The sequence below is a fragment of the Acinonyx jubatus genome, chromosome B2, assembly GCF_027475565.1.
Source record: "Acinonyx jubatus isolate Ajub_Pintada_27869175 chromosome B2, VMU_Ajub_asm_v1.0, whole genome shotgun sequence".
In the NCBI taxonomy this organism is placed as follows: Eukaryota; Metazoa; Chordata; class Mammalia; order Carnivora; family Felidae; genus Acinonyx; species Acinonyx jubatus.
The window spans coordinates 96,533,609-96,554,952 of NC_069385.1; the positions used below are offsets into that span (position 1 = coordinate 96,533,609).

Sequence of the window (21,344 nt, forward strand, 5' to 3'; positions counted from 1 at the left end):
ATGAACTCATGTAGTACCTAGCTATTATAATAGTATTCTGCTCAGCTCTCATGATTTGTCTTATTAAATTATTATTGTTGTCACACATTTACATCAAAATTTAGTTTCTAATGAAAAAAAATTTAGTCTCATTGACTAGCTTATTATTTATTCATTAGAAGTATTGTGATTATAGCCCTCCCCACTTTGGCCAGCCTTTTCTTTCTTTTGCCCAAATTGTGAGAATGTGAACCAGAAAGAGGTGAGTATAAAAATGCCAGTGATGAGGGGTGTCTGGCTGGCTCAGTTGGTAGAACAAGCAACTCTTGATCTGGGATTTGTGAGTCCAAGTCCTGTGTTGAGTGTAGAGTTTAAAACAAAAATGCTAGTGATTGCTTCCTTCTCTTTAACTTATGTTATTATTGAGAACTGCTCTTGATAGAATAGCTTTTACCGTGATTTTTTTCAAGTCATAAATGGTTTAAAGAAAGATATATGTAAGTAATGAGCTAGGAGGATACTTGAAAAACTTCTAAAAGGTGATATCCATATCCTCCTGCCAAACATCATTAGATTTTACCCTTGGTGACAGAATACTGGACAGAAACATCCTTTAAATCTCAGCTAAAATAGTGCACCCCATCCTTCCTTTCCCTACTCCATTTAAAGATTACCTGGAATTGATAATGCTGGTTTCTTTATAAATCGGTGTTCATTGGTCTGACATTATAGTACAGAGGTTGTCTAGCTCACATCTTTAATAAAAATTAACTCCAAAAAAAAAGAAACAGTGGACAGATGCAAAAAAGTAAGTAGAGTAACTCATTTTTGAATTCATTTTTCTCTTTCAGTGACATTATGTGTAATTGCTTAGCAGAAGAACTATACAACTCTGCAAGTGATCAAAGATCTGCAGGCTAATGGGGAAATACACACAAAAATAAATTTTCCCCCATCTTCCCTTAGAGGGAAGAACTGGAAGGAAATGTAGAGGATTCAAACCCAGACTAAACCAAACCAGAACCCACTATCCCAAACCCAAAACAGATTTTTATGGAAAATAGTTGCACGCTTGCAAAATTTAAAAAATTGAAGGAGCCTTTTGAAAAGATTCCTATGATAATAGTGAAACTGTGCAAAAGAGAATATAAAAAATATGTAGGTGAAGACTAAACTGTTCCCAAATCTTAAAAGTGTTTATTAGTAAAATAAATGCTTTTATTTTATTTAACCATCTAATGTTCTACCTTTTAGTGAAAGGCTAGAGAAGACCTTTTTGCTTTTGTTTTTTAAATTGATCATAGATTATAAACCTGAAAGTTTAAAAGAGAAATCTTCTTTGTCAAAGAACTTACTGGCTCCAACATAAAGAAGACAGATTATTTGTACTGCCCAGGATCAACATTGATTTGTTTTAAATGCTTCCTTATTTTATTCATTAATACCTTAAGATTTATGATAAATATCTTTATAGTTTTATAAAACAGTAAAGAATATGAATTAAGTATGGCCTTAATGCTGACCTAATATATTTACTAAAAAAAAAGCACGACACCCCTTTTATTATAGCAGACAAGGATATTTCCCCATTATACTTGCTCGCACCAATTTAGAATTTATAGTAATTTAAGTAGAATGTAAACTGTAGCTTTTATTCTTTCACAATTCTTGAAGAAATAGTACTGGAGTAAAGAAAACTGTTCAGATAAAGCAACTAACTGATGCAGGCAGGCTGGTCCGAGGACCCAGAGGGGTCCCTGCGGGACCAGCCAAGAGGATCTTTGGCTTCTCACAGGATGGAAATCAAACAAGAGCCATGTTGGGGCACCTGGTGGCTCAGTAGGTTAAGTGTCTGACTTCAGCTCAGGTCATGATCTCACGGTTTGTGAGTTCGAGCCCCAAGTCAGGCTCTGTGTTGACAGCTCAGAGCCTGGAGCCTGCTTCGGATTCTGTGTCTCTGTCTCTCTCTGCCCCTCCCCCACTGTCTGTCTGTCTGTCTGTCTGTCTCTCTCTCACAAATAAATAAACATTAGGGGCACCTGGATGGCTCAGTCGGTTAAGCGGTCGACTTCGGCTCAGGTCATGATTTTGCGGTCCGTGAGTTTGAGCCCTGCTTCGGGCTCTGTGCTGACTGCTCAGAACTTGGAGCCTGTTTCAGATTCTGTGTCTCCCTCTCTCTGACTCTCCCCCATTCGTTCTCTGTCCCTCTCTGTCTCAAAAATAAATAAATGTTAAAAAAATTTTTTTTAAATAAATAAACATTAAAAAAAATTAAAAAACAAAAAAAACAAGAGCCGTGAGTTGACAGGAAAGAAGAGCCGAGTTTATTGACGACATAGAGCAGCTACAGACAATGGTGTCTAGGAGACTCAGGAAAAGGAGCATGAGTCTCATCTTTGCTTAGGGGTCTGGAGTTTTTGTTTTTTAAAGATTTTATTTTTGAGTAATCTCTATACCCAACGCAGGGCTCACACCTACAACCCAGAAATCAAGAGTGGCATGTTCCAATGCCTGAGCTGTCCAGACACCCCAGGGGGAGGGGGTCTGGAGTGTTTAAGTGAGGTCGGTGGTCTGGTGTACATGTTGTCTCAGGCATCCAGGAACTTGTCCAACTAGCATGAGTGCTCAAGTGTCCTCCATAAGTCACTAATGCTCTGGAGCCAGGGGTCTTGACATCAAGGTGTTTGGAGTCAGTGGTCTTGGAGAACATTCATGACAACCTACCTGGTCACTCCTTAGATGTTATCTATTGGTTGCAAGACTCCAAAGAAATCATTAACTCCTTGTCCTTTATTATAATGGAGGATATACATTAAAGCGTGTGTAAAAGGGGCGTGTAGGGTCTTAGCAAGAACAGAAGCATGAAAAGAAGCAAAGGAAAAAAAAGCCATCTCTTTCTTTCATGGGGTCCCTTTGGTTTTCCTGTCTCATAATTACCCAAGAATATATATTGTTTTTAAACATATCTGTGTATTTTAAAAGCATTAGTTACTCATCACTAGTTAGTAAGGTAATATATTGATAGATTAATTTAATTTAATGTAATTTAATTTTATGTTTGCTCCTCTTCCCTATTTTTATTTTTTGAACTAGAATTTCTAAGGATCTCTCCCAAGAGAATGTGGTAGCTTATTTTTCATGAGTGTATTGGTTTGAAGTAAAAAAAAAATTGCATTGAAAAACATTTTAATTCATAGTTTTCACTGAAGCTGACTGTCCCTCTTCTCTTCACTCAATTAGTAGGCTGTGAGGCGATCTTATTTGGGACAAGCCTTCTTTTATTATTTATGTTCCTTCCTAAAGATAGCTAGTTGTTTTCCAGAATACTGTATCCTTTGGATGTAGGACTTCTTTAAGAGAGGACTTTGGATGCTTCTTGTGGCTGCTGTTGGGCCCCTTGCTGTGCTGGGATGTGTGATGAGGGTTTAAGATAATACTTTATTTTACTTTATTTTTTGCTCAAGATAATACTTTACAAGGAAGCTTTTATATTGGTCAGAGATACTGAGTCCTTGTTCTGCTTAAGAGCCTTCTGTGGTTCTCTTTGCTCAGGAAAGGTCTGAGCTTCTTCCCAAAGTGGCATGCAAAGCTGTCCCGCCGGGTCTCCCAGCCCACCTTTCCCCACCTCACCTTCTGCCTCTCCTTTCACTCATTTCACAGGCTGCTTGCCTTCCTCGGAGCTCACAACACAGTTGTGTGCATGTTTGCCTGGTTGTCTTTGTTCTTGCTCTTCCCTCCTCTTGGAACATTAAGCTCTTTTCTCCATTTCTGTCATCTCAGTCTGAAGGCTTCGAGAGATGGCACTCTCTTATTATTCATCTTGTACCCTTACAAGTTAAATGACACCTGGGCATGTAATGGACGCTCAGTAAAGATTTAGTGACCTTAACCGAACTGCAGCTACATGGTAACTTTAAGTTTAAATGTGGGAAGTAACATTGTGGAATTTTCCTAGATTAACAACAACCACTACAAAATCAGACTTTTAAAAAAGGCAGTCTTAAACGTATTTAAATGAACAGCTAGATGATGATCTTATCTTCAAAGTTGTATTTGACTTAGGCAACAACAAACCAAACAATCAAAAGTTAACAAATTTTCAGAGTGGGGTTTTTGGTTATCTAAGCCATTTAGATGATGTAAATCTGGCAGAATATATACATATATATCTTAAAAATGAATTGCAGTATTGCTTATGTCATCATCACTATCACCTTGTTTATAATCTCTCTCCTGGTGTGCCCTCCCCACCATTTTGTACTTTATTTTCCTTCCTTAGGATACTGTTCTTAAGCAAAGGATTAGTGCCCTCTAGGGGTGAACTGCAGATGCAATGCAGTGCGCACCTTTTAAAAAGCACTGCAAATGCTAGAATTGTATGAAATACAGAAAATGATGCTTCATCCTTATTATGTAATTCAAGTTATATAATTTAATCCCAGAGTATCTCAGACTGGTTTCACTTTGCTCATCACTTCCCGTAGCACAATTTATTCAGACAGTTTTTTTGCCCCACGGGGGAAAATTTCCAAAATGAGAAGAAAGAATGTTTTATTAAAAATTGAAGCAGAAGGTTAAGACTGCTGGCAGTTAGTATAGTCATCTGTGAAGGAAAGTTACCAGGCCAAATGTCTATGACTCAGGCTTAGGACAAAATAAAAAGCTTTTCTGTGTCAGTTTAACTATTTAATTCCTTTTTTTCTTTATAAATTGGTCACTAGATCAGCTATTTCTAGAGAAGTCCAATTATTTCCACTCATTTCATCCAGAACCACTCATTCCCCATAATGCAGATTTGCTGACTTTTAATAGTTGATTAACATTTTATTTCATCCCATTCTTTGGTGGTCAGGAAAATGAGCAAGTACAAGCACTTGAACACAGACAACCTCAGGTGCCTAGGAATAGTTCATTGTGTATGTATTTGTATTTATTATTATTACTATTATTATTATTACTATTATTATTATAACTCCTTTTTTTTCTTAAGATTTTATTTTTAAGTAATCTGTACACCCAAGGTAGGACTTGAACATACAACCCTGAGATCGATCTCAGGGTTGTATGCCGAGTCCTTCAGAAGAGTCCTATGCTCTTCTGAATGAGCCCGCCAACTGTCCCTGTATTTATTATTGTTAATAACGGTAACATTTGCTTGACATAGCAAGATAAAGATGATGATAATGGTATCTCTTGCAGTTGTGTAGCATTTTTTATATGTAGTATTTACGTGAACCTTCAGAATAATCATTTGAGGCAGGAAAAATAGGCAGTATAGCCTCAGGATTTTTTCAAGTATTACAGAAATTAGTGTATTTCTGTATTCTCTCCTAAAATTCTTAAGAAATTAAGCCATAAGACTTAAGGGCAGCTTTCCATTGTACCATTTTCAGATCACAGAATTTTTGTTCTCTGGTTTAGACTAGAGGCCTGTGTGCAAAGTTTTATTTTGAAGATGAGAAAATTGAGGCCTAGAGAGGATAGGCAGCTGGTGCTAGCTCATGAGACCCGTGGCAGAAGCAAGACTAAAATGCAGGTTTCCTCATTCTTTTTTCCCTTATTACATGTTTTCTTTTTTCCTAACTTGGTTTTGCATGGCATCATATTATTATTATCCTTCTCTACACATATCTAACTTAATTTTTCTTTACTGTTGGCATATATATGATGATGAAAAATGGCACCTGATTTTGGAAATTGTCCCTGATGTCAGAAAGAAGGTTTAGTTTGATTTGGCAAAAAGCAAGTTGTGAAATTGCCTTCCTATGAAATAAGTGTTCAGAATCACACTTCATCTTTAACTGTCTGAGAGTGAGAATGACAAAGGAAGTGGATGTGGATTGAAATGTGGCTTTGGCAGTGCGTGGGCGGGTCCAGTGGACCAGAGAGCATGGAATTCTCAGCACTATGTGTTAGTTCCTGTCATGGCAGGCCACATCCTGATCGTGCGCTGAGAATGTCAGACCTGTACAATAAAGTCATTTATTTTGAGAGATTAAGCCAGGATCAGGAACTACATAGTATTATTTATATAAATGTGATCTCTTTTAGGTTCAGGCTCTTTTAGAGTTAGGCTGCCTTCTCGTTACACTGGAGATGCACAGGGAAGTACTTAGATCTAGATGCATTGATGTGCAGAAATTGATAAGCATAACTCTTCTGCCTTGTTTTTCAGTAGGTCCTTAGTCTTGTAAATTAAATTCGTAGTTTGGAATGGGACTAAAGGAATTTTTACAGTGCTCCAATGAGTGAGTAGAAAAGTAAGCATTAAAGGTGCTGGGTGACTATCAGTTGAGCTTTCGACTCTTGGTTTTGGCTCAGGTCATGATGTCATGTTTCGTGCGTCAGGCACTGCTGCCAGCGTGGAGTCTGCTTGGGATTCTCTCTCTCTCAAAAGAATTAAATAAACTTAAAAAAATTAAAAAAAAGAAAAGTATTAGTACTCATTTCTCTAGGTTGCTTATTTGCATGCATATGTGTCATGCGTGTGGTAGATGTGTTCCTGAAAATATTCTTGAAAATTGATTCATCTCTGAAATATAATTGAGAACTTGAGGGGATTGTCATTTAATGGTATCCCAAATGGAAGGGATAATCACTTTATAACTTTTTTGGATATTTACAGATTTTCTAAATTAGAACTGCCTAAAATATGTTATGCTCTTTTTTTATAGGAAACTGAAACATTTTTTAAACTATATTTTATTGTTGCATCGTTATCTTGTGACACCAAAGATTCAGCTGATATTTCTCAGGAATTAGGAAATCAAAATAAAATGTCAGTCTGTGAAGATGGGGACACTTGTTTTAACGTAATTTGACTCACTTTCAGTGTTACTGGACATTTTATAGGTACTATTGATATTAGCAGTTATTTAGAGCTGTTGAGCCTACGTTTAATACTTACAATATTTGTGGCTAATGATCCCTAGATAGGTAATCAAATATTGAAAAGTTCTGTGATTTAGGCAAAAACACATAGGAATTAGTAAGTTTAATATGAAACAAGGGAATTTTTCTTCATTAATAAAAAGTATTTTCTGACACAGATAAACTGCAAAATATGTATGTAGTCAACTAAGATAATAAAATGTAATAGTATTTGAAGTTTTTTAGGATGAAAAACTTAACCATCAAAAGTTTGTTTCCAGTTTACTTTAGCCCTTGCTTGTTATGCATTCAGATAGTTTTGATCATAGTTTAGATCTTGTTATTATTTTGTGCTGTATATTCACTTGACATTTTGGAAATGCAGAGAAGTTTGACTTATATGTACAAAACCTTTGAGAGTTTACCACACCAACTGGCAAGCATATAGGGCTTGTGCCCTATGTGTGATGTAGGTGGGATTCTGGTCTCTGCCTCTGGGCCACTTTCTTAACTCTTTTAATGAGATCAACACAAAGTAATGCAGCCTGGAATCACTAAAAGGTGAGAAAATGGAAACATGCCAACCCGCTGTGGAACAGCCATCTTAATAGCCTGCTTTGACATTTGTCTCTCTAGCACAAACCTTAGAGCAGGCCAAGTATTTATAGGAGATATCCCTACTTGGCAGACTGAACAAAGCTTTTGGGAAATCTTTGGTGTTTTGTGCTCTAAAGTCACAAGCTTAAATCAGGCCTGTGGAATGGAGGAAGAAGCTATTATAGATTAGGTGTTAACTTTGTGCTAGTGTTAATGTGGTTATAAAAACCCCCGTCACAAGAAGATTTATGTTGTGCACAGGATGGTTTGGGCAGAGGTCTTCTAACTTGACATACGTGAATTAAAAATTTTTTTGAAAAAAATATAGAGACTAAGGAAATTTCAAAAATAGTAAGAATATAGTCTCATGGGCCCTTCACCTAGCTTATATTTCTGGAAGTTTAAAGTGTGGAACGTGTATATCTGGCCTCCTGGATCTGGTGGCACAAAGAATAGGAAGAAAGACCAGCTCGGGTTAGGGGGAGGGGTGAAAACTTGCTTGTCTTGCTAAGGTGGCTCTGGCTGTTATATCAGGAATCATGAATAAGGTTATTGCCATTGCCTGTATTTAAAAAATTGTAACCCTATGTAGTTGTCCAAGCTTATTTATAGTAACTCTAGTATGTTAAAAAGATAACAATTTTGTTTGTCTTTAGGAATTACTAATATGAAATTTACTTTTTTTAGTTTTTTTTAAATTCAAATTTAGTTTTTAAGTAATGAGAAAATCAAAGTGAAAATATTGCTGCAAGAATGAACACTGTATGAGGAATGTTTCCTACTTGTCCTTGTTCTTGTTTTAGTGTTAAAGATGATCTACGTTCTAGACCCAAAAGTTAAATTGCTTTTCTTTGTGTAGGTTCGAAAACATGTGAATGATCTCTATGAAGACTTAAGGGATGGACACAATTTAATCTCTCTTTTAGAGGTTCTTTCGGGAGATACCTTGGTAAGTTTTAAATTTCCTAATTTAGTTTGAAGAACACGTAATGCTGTCTACGTAAGGACCAGTGTGTTGTTGGTAGAGACTGTTCAGATTTTTGCAACATTCGCCTTTAGAGCTGTGAATTCTGCCTGAAAAAAAAGAGTTCTGGTTAGATTCCTGATCATTTTCAGACTTCAAGTGATGTGAATTTGGGAGATTGAAGCCCTTTGACTACTTTGCTTATGTAATCAGTTCTATAATAAAACTACTATTTTTGTTCTTGCTTCTTTTTTTACCTTTGGGTTTTTTTGCTTAGCAGAGGTTGGATGCATAATATAACCACATATTAAAAGACTCACAAATAGCAAGGAAATAAACATTGCTTTCTGGAAAATGGTCTAACCCATTCCACAGGTGTCATTTCCTTTTTTGTGAACATTACTTCCCCTTCTTGGTTACTTGTTCTCCTTCATTATGTTCTGTTCATGCTCTTCTTTTCATTTCTGGTCTGTCTTGTGTCTTTGCTGTCCTATCTTCTGTCTGTTATATTCATTAGCCAAGGGAGCGAGATTTTTTGAAGACCTTACGATTGGTGAGTGCAACAGAAGCATGCGAATATGAACAGCATGAGGATGTGGAGGATGAGGATAAGGGGGTAGGTGTCGGCCCCCATAACTCGACTAACCTAGCCATTACAGTGCGGTGAGCGCTAACGTGATAGAGAAGTAACCCATGGGTTCGGGCTCCTTTTTAGAAAATTATAGAAAGGACCAAAACCCATAGTGAGGTAGATGTGTGTGTACCAAAAAAATTGGACAAAGGAAATATTTTCTCTTTAAATTTATTTAGACGTTACTGTGCAGTGCATGGTAATTGAACATATGTGATTGAATTATATGATGCCATTTTAGCTAAAGAATTTTACATGCATTTTATATAAATGTGGAAATCTTGACAACTATCCTGCTAATTTTTATGCAAATTTGTTCCACTTCTGGAATATATATTTCAAATGTGGCAACTATTGCTTTATTTGAAGGGACTTATGGAAATTTATTTCCTATTTAAGTTTATGCTTTAAATCATACTGGCAATAGGTATTTGATGGACATTATTTATGTATTTTCTATGTCTTATTTTTATTTAGAAGGGGGGAAAGTTTTAAAATCTGGATTCCTGGTAGAACCTATAGAACTGTTTCATCTTCATGACACTTAGTTGACTTCAGCCCACCTTTGCGAGACAGATAATGCTTCTTTTGTCATCTACATCCCAAGTGCCCCTGATTTGGAAATTGTGCTTTTTTTTTGGATCCATTGGGTGAATTTACCAACATTATTTCTACCTGTTTATATAGAACCTATTTTTCCGTTCTGTACTCTGCTGTCTTTTCATTATGGTGCCTTGGCTCTCAATATTCATATTTGAGAAGCTAAGCTGTCAGTGTTTTTTTTCTTTTCTTCCTTTTGGGAGATTTTATGTGAAAAATTTCAACTCCATTCTTTGTATTTTTGTTAAGCATCTTCTCAGCTCTATCTCCTTATGTTTTCCGTCTGCTAACTTGTTACATTTCTCAAGGAAAACGGCACCAACGAAAAGAATTATGGATTGCCAGTTTTCCTGAGATCATAAACAGTCATGTCCATCCCTAAGCAGTAAAATTATTAAGAGTTCAACTGATTTTGTGAAAAAGCTAAAATAAAATAAAGAGGAAATATATGGCTTTAATTGCTTTTTTCTCTTCCTCTATCATGGCTAAGTAAGACTCCATCTTTCTCCTTCTTGGTGATTTTTATACTAACTGCATGCTACTTTACCTCATTTTCATTAACATGCCATACATATATAATTATAAAAACCCGCTTGACAATAGACTTTATTAAGAAGGCAAAATGGGGAATGGTATTTAATTCTTTCTGTGCATCCAAAGCTAATAAACTGTAGGCTAGAATTGTAGTATAATGACTATAAAAAGTCTGTATGTTCTGTGGCATTTTTTCTTTTTCTTTTGTTTAAATAAAGCAAAATGGAATAAAGCATATGTTTAAATAAAACATTTGGAGAAATCCCTATTTGTTTAAATTCAATTTCAAATAATACAAAACAATTAAAAGTATTTAATGTAATTTAATTTAATTTTAATTTAAAAAATCTAATGGGTTTACCCAAATATTAAATCCTGTTTTGATATGTTAAGATGAGCATAAAGTATATTTATAGAGTATACATCATAAGTGTATTTAGCATGGTCCGTGGTATCAGAAACTATAGTGTTTTTTATACCCTGCATTTTTCTATTCTTAGCCCAGAGAAAAAGGTCGGATGCGTTTTCACAGACTACAGAATGTACAAATTGCACTTGACTATTTGAAAAGACGCCAGGTATGATGTTTTTCAAAGACTATAATCATATAAACACATGTGATGGAGTACATCTAGATAGGAACATGTCGGGGGATGAAACAGTTAAATTTGTCAATTATAATGTTTAAATTTGTGCTTTTGAGAGACAAATATTTAAAAATATGTTCAAACATTTGCTCCAAAGAAAAGGAAGTTAATAGTAGGTGTAAGCCCACAGGAATTATAAGTGGCTGCATTTCCATCTGAATAAGAGCTACTGATTTTCCTTCTGTTAGAATTGTAATGCTTTGCCTAGGAAGTTAATGACCTTTTAGTAGCAAGAGAATGTTAAGAATGCCTATGAAAAGTTCTTAGTAGTGGGGCAATACTTTATTATTTATACTTAGTATATAAAATTATTTTTATAAAAAATAGTTGATGGACTACTTTCAAAAAACTTAGTGTAAGCATTTTTAATACTTAGTGGTACAATATTTTTTTTTATAAATAGATAATATTGGGTAATTAAAAGGAGTTAAAAATAAAACAACAACCTCCAACTAACTTGAGGTTTTAGAAGCAGTCATGGTTAAAGAATGAAAACCATATTGGATATGATCTTGATTTGGTGGCATTGTGGTATTATAGTGGTATAAGCCAAAATATTGGTAATTTTTCAAATGGTAGAGAAAAGGAAAGAAAGAAAATCAGGGGAATGGAAAATTACTGCGAACAATGAGAAATCAGAGGTGGCAGCAATTTAGCTTCTTAATGGAATAAAGAAAAAAGGAAGGGAGGAAAACGGGGAGAGGTAAACACCATTTTTTTGTTCATTTATTTCGTTTATTGACATTACAGTGATTTATTTAAACTCAGATAAACACTGCGTGCTTAAATATGTTAAATGTTACTTTTTATTTACCTTATTATTCTTTCTTAAAAAATATTTTTGAGGTTTATTTATTTGGAAAGAGCAAGAGAGTACAAGTGGGGGTGGGGGCCATAGAGGAGAGACAGGATCCCAAGCAGGCTCCGCACCATCAGCGCAGAGCAGGATGAGAGGCTTGAATTCAAACTGTGAGATCATGACCTGAGTTGAGATCAAGAGGCAGATGCTTAACCAACTGAGCCGCCCAGGCACTCCTATTTACCTTATTATTCTTAATTCTAGTGGAAGTTTTCATAAGGACTGATGGTTGATTATGTTTCCTTGTCTGAAGTGTTTTTGTCAGTGTTTTGTCAGGAAGTGAGATGTTAGTTATTATTGTGTTTGATTCATGATATTTAATTATTTTTATCCAGGATATAAATGATAGGTATCATTACTATATTTGTTTACCTGAAAATGCATTATTTCATAGTTAATAAGCTTTAAGTCTAAGTATTATTGTTTGTTTTTATTTTTATTTTTCATATTTGAGCAGCCTTCCAAATATCCAGTGACTTACATATTTATTTATCTTGGTAACAATTTATGGTAGATAAATGGAAAAAAGATGCTAGTTTTTTTTTAAATTTTTTTCCCACTTTGTGACAGAAGTATGAGAAAGTTGTTAAACTGTTTTATGGTTCAGAACAGTATCTTAATGGTTAGAGCAAAATAAAGCTTATTTTCAAGTGATAAAATTGTGTCTAATTTTAAAATCTCAAGTATTTAAGAATTCTCAACTTCAGTAGTATTTTTCAGTTGGAAAGTGATTACTTATAATACTTGTTCTAGAAGAAAAACCAGTAACGCCTTTTTTTTTTTCCTTTGTGGTGACTCTATAATTTGCAATCTAAAGTGAGTAGAGATAAGGGAGTAAGACAATATTTTGAGGATTTACTGGTACTTAGATCAGTTTTTTTCTTTGTGTAATATAGAATTGATTTTATGTAGATAAATATAACTTATGTGCTGGTTTGAAAAAGTTTGCTTTATTTCTTCTTTCCATATAACACAGGTGAAATTAGTGAATATTAGAAATGATGACATAACAGATGGAAATCCCAAGTTGACTTTGGGATTAATATGGACAATAATTTTGCACTTTCAGGTAAGCTTAATTTTTCTTAGTTATCATTTCTTTTAGCCTCTCATTGCTGATTTTCAAGTGGTTCATATGAAGAATAAATTATGCACTTACATCCTATGGAAGAAAATAAATTTCAGGCTTCTTAAAAAGTACATTTAAATTTTTCCTTTCAAGTAACATACTGCCTGTGAACCTTGCACCCTGTCTCCTGGTATTGATGAGCTTAAATATTCTAAGATGCTTGTAATCCTGTTGTGGAAAACTGGCCTCTATGCTCTGAGCCCAAATATGTATGGTGAAGACAGGAGTTTGGATATAAAGAGGAACAATAGCTTTGTTGCTTTGCTGGGCAAAGAAGACTGCAGCAGGCTAAGGCCCTCAAAATACAAGCCCACCTGGAGGAAGGGGCTCCAGGATTTTATAGGGAAATAGAGAATCCAGCTGGTTTCCACAGGAATTGTGTACCTACTACTAGCCAAGTTCATCGTGTTTTCTAGGTGGCTCTGGGTTCCTGAAGCAAAAGGCTAAGAAGGGAGGAAGGGAGGTTTACGGAAGAGAGGAAAAAGGTTACTTAGTTTAAAATTGAACCTCCCTGAAGCATTAATGCAGCCATTTTGATTTTAACTTCTGCTTTTAAGCGGTTTCAGTCTCAGTGTTGGAAGACACAGATTCTTTTTATGGAATGCAGACTCATTTCTTTTATTTATTGGATAGTATTATTTGATTTAGATACATAAAAATTTTATGATTCAGTCCTTAGAATGGTTTCTTTGGTATTATGGTTTCTCAGCTATGCAAACTCCTTTTTCCTGTTGATAGACACTAGATGGCAGTATAATTCTCATAACGGTATCTCCTGAATTAGAAGAATCTGTATTTTGTGTAGACCTGTACTTTTTCAAATTGGATTTGAGGAGAGTCAATGCAGATTTGTTAAGTATGATTTATATAAAAAATCTGTGCTCATTGAGGGCTTATTTTGATTTTTAGTTTTTCTTTTTTTGAAAAAAAAAATCTTTATTTGATTTAAGGTGAATCCTAACTCTGGAACTTGCTTTAGTTTATGAACCATTTTCCTGCTGATGCATATTCTCTGTGCAGCCCAGAGCCTGACCCATAGTAGGCATGTGGCAAGTCATACTGAATGACTGCTGTTCAGTTGGACCTTAAAGGAGGAAGAGGTAGCTTGCCAGCTTCAGGAAGGAGCTGGGGTTTGGAACCAAATCACAGGAAGAATAATACTTATTTCTTAATTTGTGCAAGTTTTATTGGGATTTAAGATTTGTAAGGGAATAGTGGGAAATAGTGTACCTGGGGCTCATTTGGGAGCAGGATAAATGTGACAGGTATGGAGAGCTATAGGAATTAGAGTCTAGGTAGTCCCAGCACCTGAACAGTCAGGTGAACAAAATTACAGCGGTAGGAAATTGGAGAAGACCCAGGTGACTAGGTGTCACCAGCCCAACTACAGGGTAGCTAATACAGGTGAATGTTCCCACAGTGTGGGGGTATTGCTGTCAGGGTGATCCAGTAGCAGGAACTGGAGGCAAGACCCTAAAGATCTGAGGGTGCCAATTATTAGAGCACTCCTGCCTTAGGGGATTAGGGGACTGAGCACTAAACCACAGCAAGGATTTGGGCACAGAGCCAAGACCTTGTTTCTAGAATTGGGTAAAGGCTAAGTAGAACTGGCTGAAAAGCACATTTCATGTGTAGTTCCTCAGCATTCTCAGTGATCCTTTAATTATTATTATTATTATTATTATTATTTTTTTAATTCTTTTAAATGTTTATTTTTGAGGGAGAGAGAGTACGAGCAAGGGAAGGGCAGAGGGAGTGGGAGACACAGAATCTGAAGCAGGCTCTAGGCTCTGAGCTGTCAGCACAGAGCCCAACACAGGGTTCGAACTCACAAACCGTGAGATCTTGACCTGAGCCGAAGTCGGACACTTAACTGACTGAGCCACTCAGGTGCCCCTGGGGATCCTTTAATTAGTCCTCAGTGGATCAGGTCCCACAACTTTTAGTAGGGTAGAGACTACAGGAACCCCACATGGGACGACAAAATGCCTGTTGGAGCAGGGAGCCAATCCCATCATTACCGACACAGTTGGGAAACAGGCTGTGGCTGGAGTTTGAATGTCAGAGTAAGAGCGCTGTGAGGCAGTAGGAAGCCACCCAGACTGTGGTGGGAGGCAGCACTAAGTGTCACCATTAACTCTTACTTATGGCAGTTGATTACATTGGGTGCATCACTTAACCCTTCTGAACCTGAAAAATAATGTTTTTAGGAAACTAAATCTATCAATTCTACATGAAATAAATTGAAATGAGTAGAGTCTGTAGTTAGGGAGACAAAAGCTAAGAAGCCGAGGTGGTGATCTCAGAGTAGAGTGATAAAGGTCAGGACTCAGATGGGGATGGAAATTGAATCCAAGGGATGGCATTTTGAAAGAAGAAAAGAATGGGCTTAGCAACAGAGCACAGAGAACGAAGGAGAGGGATTAAGGCTGACTCTGAACCGTTGCGCCTGACAGATAAAACAAACAAGAAACCAGTAGATGACTGAGAGAAACAGAGTGATGGTCAGGGGAGAATGAATGGCCTCCCGGGTGGGTTTGATGGTGTGGTGGGCGTCCTGTGCATCTGTGCACTGAGCAGTTTGGGAAGTTGGCTACAGGTGACACACTTGGAGTTATCAGTATAAAAGTGTTGGAGAGAGGGATCTCCAGAGGATTTGAGAGAATCCTCTTGAATACATGAAGAGCTAAGGACAGAAGTTTAGGGAAGGCCCATGATTTGGGATGCAGGAGGAAGAAGTTCCATCTGGGGAAACAGAAAAGGAACATTTGGAGAGATAGATGAAAGCAACAAGAAAATCTAGTATTGCTGAAGCCAGGGGAAGAGAGTTTCAATTATAAAGGAATGATGAGCAGTATGAAATAAGAAAATGAAGACTAAGCCATAGTTTTGTCTAGAAGGAAGACTTTGGAGACCTTGGAGAAAACATTCCTAAGCGACTGGAGACCTTGGAGAAAACATTTCCCAAGCAGAAACCAGAAAATGTCAGACCAAAATGTGAGAAAATGGTTGGGAATTAGAATCAGTCTATATAGAACCTTAAGTTTGAAGAGATATAAAGCAAAATGTCATTCAAAAAAGAATTATATACTGGGGAGCCTGGCTGGGTGGCTCAGTTGGTTAAGTGTCCAACTCGATTTCGGCTCAGGTCATGATCTCACGGTTTGTGGGTTTGAGCCCTGCATCGGGCTCTGCGCTGACAGCACAGAGCCTGCTTGGGATTCCCTCTCTCCCCTTCTCTCTGCCCCTCCCTTGCTTGTGCTCCCACATGCTCACTCTCTGTCTCTCTCTCAAAAATAAATAAATAAACTTTTTAAAAAAGAATTCTGTATTAAGAAACTCTGCGTTTTGTCATTGGGAGAAAAAGGAAGACCAGCCACAGAAGTACTTCTAATATAATCCTAATGGTCCTGTGGCATGTATTATGAGTTCCAGTGTATTTTAGGACCTGAACTACAGCATATTAAATTAAATTATCACCAATATTTAAAAATTAGACCCAGATCTGTTTAAAGTGGAATGCAACAATGTTTTGGTAAAATAAAAATATTTCTTCTTATTTGAATGAAAGAACTTTTCATAGTACTTTGATAATTTAAGATTAGAATGATTCTCTGATTATGCCAAGATAAAAGGCTATTTACAGCAGTGGTGATCATCCTCACTCCAAGTGAGTTTTGGTTGTTTTTGTTTGTTTGTTTTGTCTCTATACTTTGCATAAATAAGGGAAGTAACTTTAAAAGATCAATTAGTTATTAAAAATATATTTATTACCAGTATCACAAGTTGAATCTCTTTTCCAGTCAGGCTGTCTGAAGATAAGCATTATCAACACAGTAATCCTCTATCAATAGTTACCATATGCTAGATTCAGAGATACTAAGATAATGAAGTATGTTGTTCTATCTGTTGGGACAATGTTCATAAATCTATTGGTGACGAGTCCAATGCAATATAAATAAAAATGGGGATGCAGAGGAGGGAGTGTTGTGGTAGGATCAGCAAGGTGTTAGAGAGTAAGGGAAATTTTTACTGATATTAGAGCTAGACTTTGCAGGACGAATGCTAGCTTCCAGGCAGAGACTAAAGTTGGGCCATTTCTGGGAGAGGGGGCAGTTGCTCAGACTGGCAGGGCTAGAAGGAATGGCGGATGGGATGCACATCACTGGCTGGTTGTGCCTTTATCTTGCCAGTACAGACTCTAGCCATTATACTTTTAAATTCTCGTGAATAATGTTCCATTGCCAATGAAGACATTGAAAATCAAATTAAAAATAAACCCACATCTGAGCCTTTATTTTTGCCGGTTTGTCTCCTAGGATACTCAGTTTTGCCATTGGAGATTGTTTCATTATCTCTTTGAATCATTAAGGAAAGCCTCATCACACAGGCCTATTGACAAGTATCAGCAACATTGCTAACTTGACTATTTAATTGGATATTCTTATTTAGAAAAGTATAATGAGTTCTGTCTTCTGATCAGTCTACCTAGAGAATGGCAATTATTTTTTTTTTCTAATGAGTCAAATGATAATCTGCTTACGTGTAAGTCCAGTCATGCCATACTAATTTTCTTTTTACCACATCTGTGACTCAGTTTTAGAAATATGCACACCTTAGATAATCAGGCTCCATACTGATTTACTATTTTTACAGCAAGACCCTAGTAAAATTGCATAATATTTAACTAGGGTACAATTACAAAAGTTATATATGAAGTTTAACTGCCTTCCTTCATGTAAAAGAAACACATTCATGTGTTTCTTTTGGCTAAGCATTTTATGCTTTAAATCATAAAATTTATCAATTTGCTTATGTGAAAATACTAATGATCACATAAGGAAAATGGCTTGGAAATTGGGGTCATATGAAAATGTAATATGAAAAATATTAGAAACTATTTTATAAGATTTTAGAAATAATTTTAATCGATATTTTTAGGAATTTAGCATTTATTATCTCTCCTTCAGCTATTGAATCATCCTGTTGGTTTTTTTTTAATGGCTGATGTTTTTAAAAAGTCTGAGTATAATTTACATAGATTTTTGAGCCTTTTTTTTTTTTTGGCAAGTACCAAAATTAGTTGTTTTTTCTTAAGAAAAAAATTATATGGTAGAGACTCTCTGAAACTAAATTTGAAAGACATTTTGTTAAATTACTCCTGTATTTGCTTTTTGTTTGCTCTCAGATTTGTTGAACCACCAGTAGTTTCAAAGGTTAATGCAAACTTTGGTAGTGTAACTGCATTTCTGAAAATCGAAAGTTAGAGTGAGGGTCAGAGTCTTCTCGTGTGATAAAGCTGAGGTTTGCCTTGAAAGCTCAGCAGCGTTGTAATTTTACCGTGAACACTAATGTTTGTCTAAAAGGATTGGTGGCCAGAAATAAGCCACGGTGTCTAATGAGACACAGGGACCCAGCTGGGCAAGATGCCATGGCATTTCTTGCGTGTGTTTTTCTCATAAGCAAAATGGCTTCATGCTGAAGAGGATGGTCACAAAGTCTGAGGAATTAGAGGTCAGAGTGGGACTTTCAGACTTAATGCGGAAGATCGAGGTAAGCCCTGGATTTTGAAATGAGTGAATCTGTGGAACTGTGATTTCCTGCAAATCAAATGGGGAATGTCTGCAGATGTGTAAGAACTGAGAAAGAAGAACAGTATTTAGATCCTGCCAAAACTCCTTTGAGCCCTGAAAAATACTCTCCCAGAAGAAAATATTTCAGGAGAAAACCGGTCAAGACAACTCTGGGTGACACAGACTCAGTAGAGCCAAGCCAGGACAATGAAGACAAGAGGGAGAGCAGCGTTCAGCTCTCAAGAGAACAGCCTGCTTTTTCACTCAGGGGACTGGTGCGGGAGGGATCTGCCGCCCCAAACCTCAAACCGGAAAGTGGTATTCGGCAAGAGGGGACAGAAGTTGTAGTTGATGATAAACAGAAACTTGTGCCGAGTACTGTGAGCATTCGGTCTTACCATGTGGACACCTCTCCTGCTGATGACAGTGAAACAGAAGTAAAAGTTAGTGATCTGGACGAAAGGATTCCAGAAAAGAACAGCACTCCATATTGTGCAAAGAGGAAGGAACATTTAGATGCTGTCAACAGGAGAGAAATAACATTCCAAAGGAAAACTGAGGTTTTCTCTTTACGAAAGGCAGCCAGCTTAAGTTCCATTCACTATGGTACAGAGAGATCTTCTGAAAAAAGTGGGCTTTCTGAAGACCCATCAAAAAATTATAGCAGTGTTCAAGAAAAGCATAACACTGAGAGATTCTGCCCTTGTGAAATAAACAATTTTCACTTTGAAAAAAAGAGATGTCATTCCCTCTGTACTATTGGGTTCTCTGCTTCCAAGGGCAGAGATGGAAATGAGGTAAGTGAAATGCAGAGTCTGAGTTGCAGGTGTAAATAAGTACTCCTGGTGCTTATAATCCGAGGGAGGTTCTGTAATTTGTCTGTTTTAAATTATTTTCATATTAGCTTGTGTGGAAGTTGGAGAGTTCTTGGTGCATTTTATTGTCTGTAATCTTAGGTTTGGTTATTGTGATTTTTATTTTCTGTGATTTCCACATTTTTTGATCACACTTTAAACCCCTATACATTTTTGTTGTCATCGGAAGACTTAAAAAAGCTTCATTGAAAGAGAATGCACATCTTCTGAAGTTCTCTAGTTCACATCTCTTGACTTTTCCTGTGGAATAGCTTTTGGAAACTTGTAGGCAAAAAACTGAATCAGAAAATAGTCATGAGAAGACAATAGCCTCATGACAAATGTAGACAGAATACAATACAGTTATCGGTCAGTGCTGGCTTGCTAATTGAGAAGTTTGGAAAAGTCAGTTCTAGTTCTCTATCAGTTTTCATGCATAGGAACACTCATATACTTGCTTTAAGTTTGTGTGTGTGTGTGTGTGTGTGTGTGTGTGTGTGTGTTGGGATGGGTAACACAGAGGAAATCACCTAAATCTTTTGTCTCTGTTACATGAGTTGTTCCTCAGCCCCCATCTAAAATCAGAAATCATTTGGGCAGCATGTCATACGAGTTTCAGTATGACACCATCTGTCAGGAAGTTGAGATCTTTATTCCTAACACTGATATTTAGCTTCAGATGAGTTATTTCTCTGGGGTTTTCACTTGTCTTTAAAACGTAAACATAAGCGCAAAATGTATATTTACTTACATTTAAATGTAAGTAAAATTTATTTACTTGCTTGAGACATGTGTTACCCAAAACAGCCTCTACATGTTACTAGTTGGAATTTGATGGCTTTTTCTTTAAGCTACTTCTAACTTTGTCTTTTTACACAAACTCCGGACATAAATGGGGTATGTGATGATAAACAGTCTTGGCAAGGTCAGCAGAGATCATTGGCACAGTGATAGAATCAAGTTTTATGAGGGTCAGTGTGCATGATCATTTTGGGCCTTAGCTGCTGAATTCGCTGAAGATGTTTTTGTTTACGTACATCACCACACCTTGCCAATATTATGTCATCCCTTAATATTTACAGTTTTCAGTGGTTACCTTTCGAAAAGAAAGCATATAGTCCATGTCAGCGCGAAAAGAAACAACTTAGCTGTTCCGTGTTTACTAATGCAACCTCTTGCTTTGCTTCATGTTTTCTAGGTGTTTTTTTTGTATAATTTGGCTTCTTGTAAGCCTTAACATTTTTTCAATATTGGAAATTCTTAAAATCAAAGTCTGTTTCCTAAGTGCTACACAGACCTTCTTTTCCCCCCCTTGTATTATCCTCATGCCAAGGATTTTACCTTTCTAATTGGAATATTTTTGAATATTTTTGAAACTTCAATGGTAAATATATGTGAAAAGAAGGTGCACACCTGCCAGTTAGATTTGTTAAATAATTGTGATGTGGAAGTACTTACCAAATCGTTACATCTTTTGGGGTGAAAACTGAATGGGATAGTCATTGTCTGAGGAGTTTGATGTCTTATTTTCCTGCAGTCCAGAAAAAGACTCTTCATTCTGGGGCTTACAAAGTGTCAGAACCGACAGCTTAGGTAACTTCTCTTAGGACATTCTTCCTGTCACCTTTTGAGGTGTTTGATTCTGTTTGCTTAATTACCTTGGTTAGAACTATTTATCTTGCATTGGACTCTACTTTTTTTTTTTTTAATCTTTTTTAATCTTTATTTATTTTTGAGAGAGACAGAGACAGAGTGTGAGCAGGGAAGGAACAGAGAGAGAAGGAGACACAGAATCCAAAGCAGGCTCAAGGCTCCGAGCTGTCAGCACAGAGCCTGACGTGGGGCTTGAACTCACGAACTGTGAGATCAGGACCTGAGCTGGAGTCAGACGCTCAACCAACTGAGCCACCCAGGCGCCCCAGACTCTACTTTTTTTGTTGGAGAATCAAATGCAAATGAGAGCCCTCAACCCCTTTATTAGCATTACAGCTCAGAAATGACTGATTAGCTAGCATTCCTTTTATTTAATCCTTCAGGATCTTTTTCATATCTTCCCTATTGATTCCACTCTTTCTCTTGGTCATTTGTCTGCAGGATTGAGGTTGAT

The 21,344-nt window shown here is 36.6% G+C and overlaps 1 protein-coding gene and 1 non-coding gene across 30 annotated transcripts in view; one reads left to right on the forward strand and one right to left on the reverse strand.

The window, feature by feature from the left end:
- The window catches only part of DST (dystonin), a 490,174-nt gene that overhangs the window by 254,441 nt on the left and 214,389 nt on the right, over window positions 1–21,344 (forward strand). For 16 of the 29 annotated variants that reach the window (XM_053222643.1, XM_053222633.1, XM_053222646.1 and 13 more), the window contains 4 exons: window positions 8,306–8,395; window positions 8,928–9,026; window positions 10,676–10,753; window positions 12,658–12,750. In XM_053222643.1, the coding sequence (XP_053078618.1) occupies window positions 8,306–8,395; window positions 8,928–9,026; window positions 10,676–10,753; window positions 12,658–12,750 (360 nt within the window). Of the gene's footprint in view, window positions 1–8,305; window positions 8,396–8,927; window positions 9,027–10,675; window positions 10,754–12,657; window positions 12,751–17,848; window positions 19,181–21,344 lie in introns of those variants that run through there. The other 13 variants (XM_053222642.1, XM_027057540.2, XM_027057538.2 and 10 more) reach the window with 3 other exon arrangements.
- On the reverse strand, window positions 21,068–21,152 carry TRNAW-CCA (transfer RNA tryptophan (anticodon CCA)). The gene has a single exon. It is a non-coding gene; the product is annotated as a tRNA-Trp (tRNA).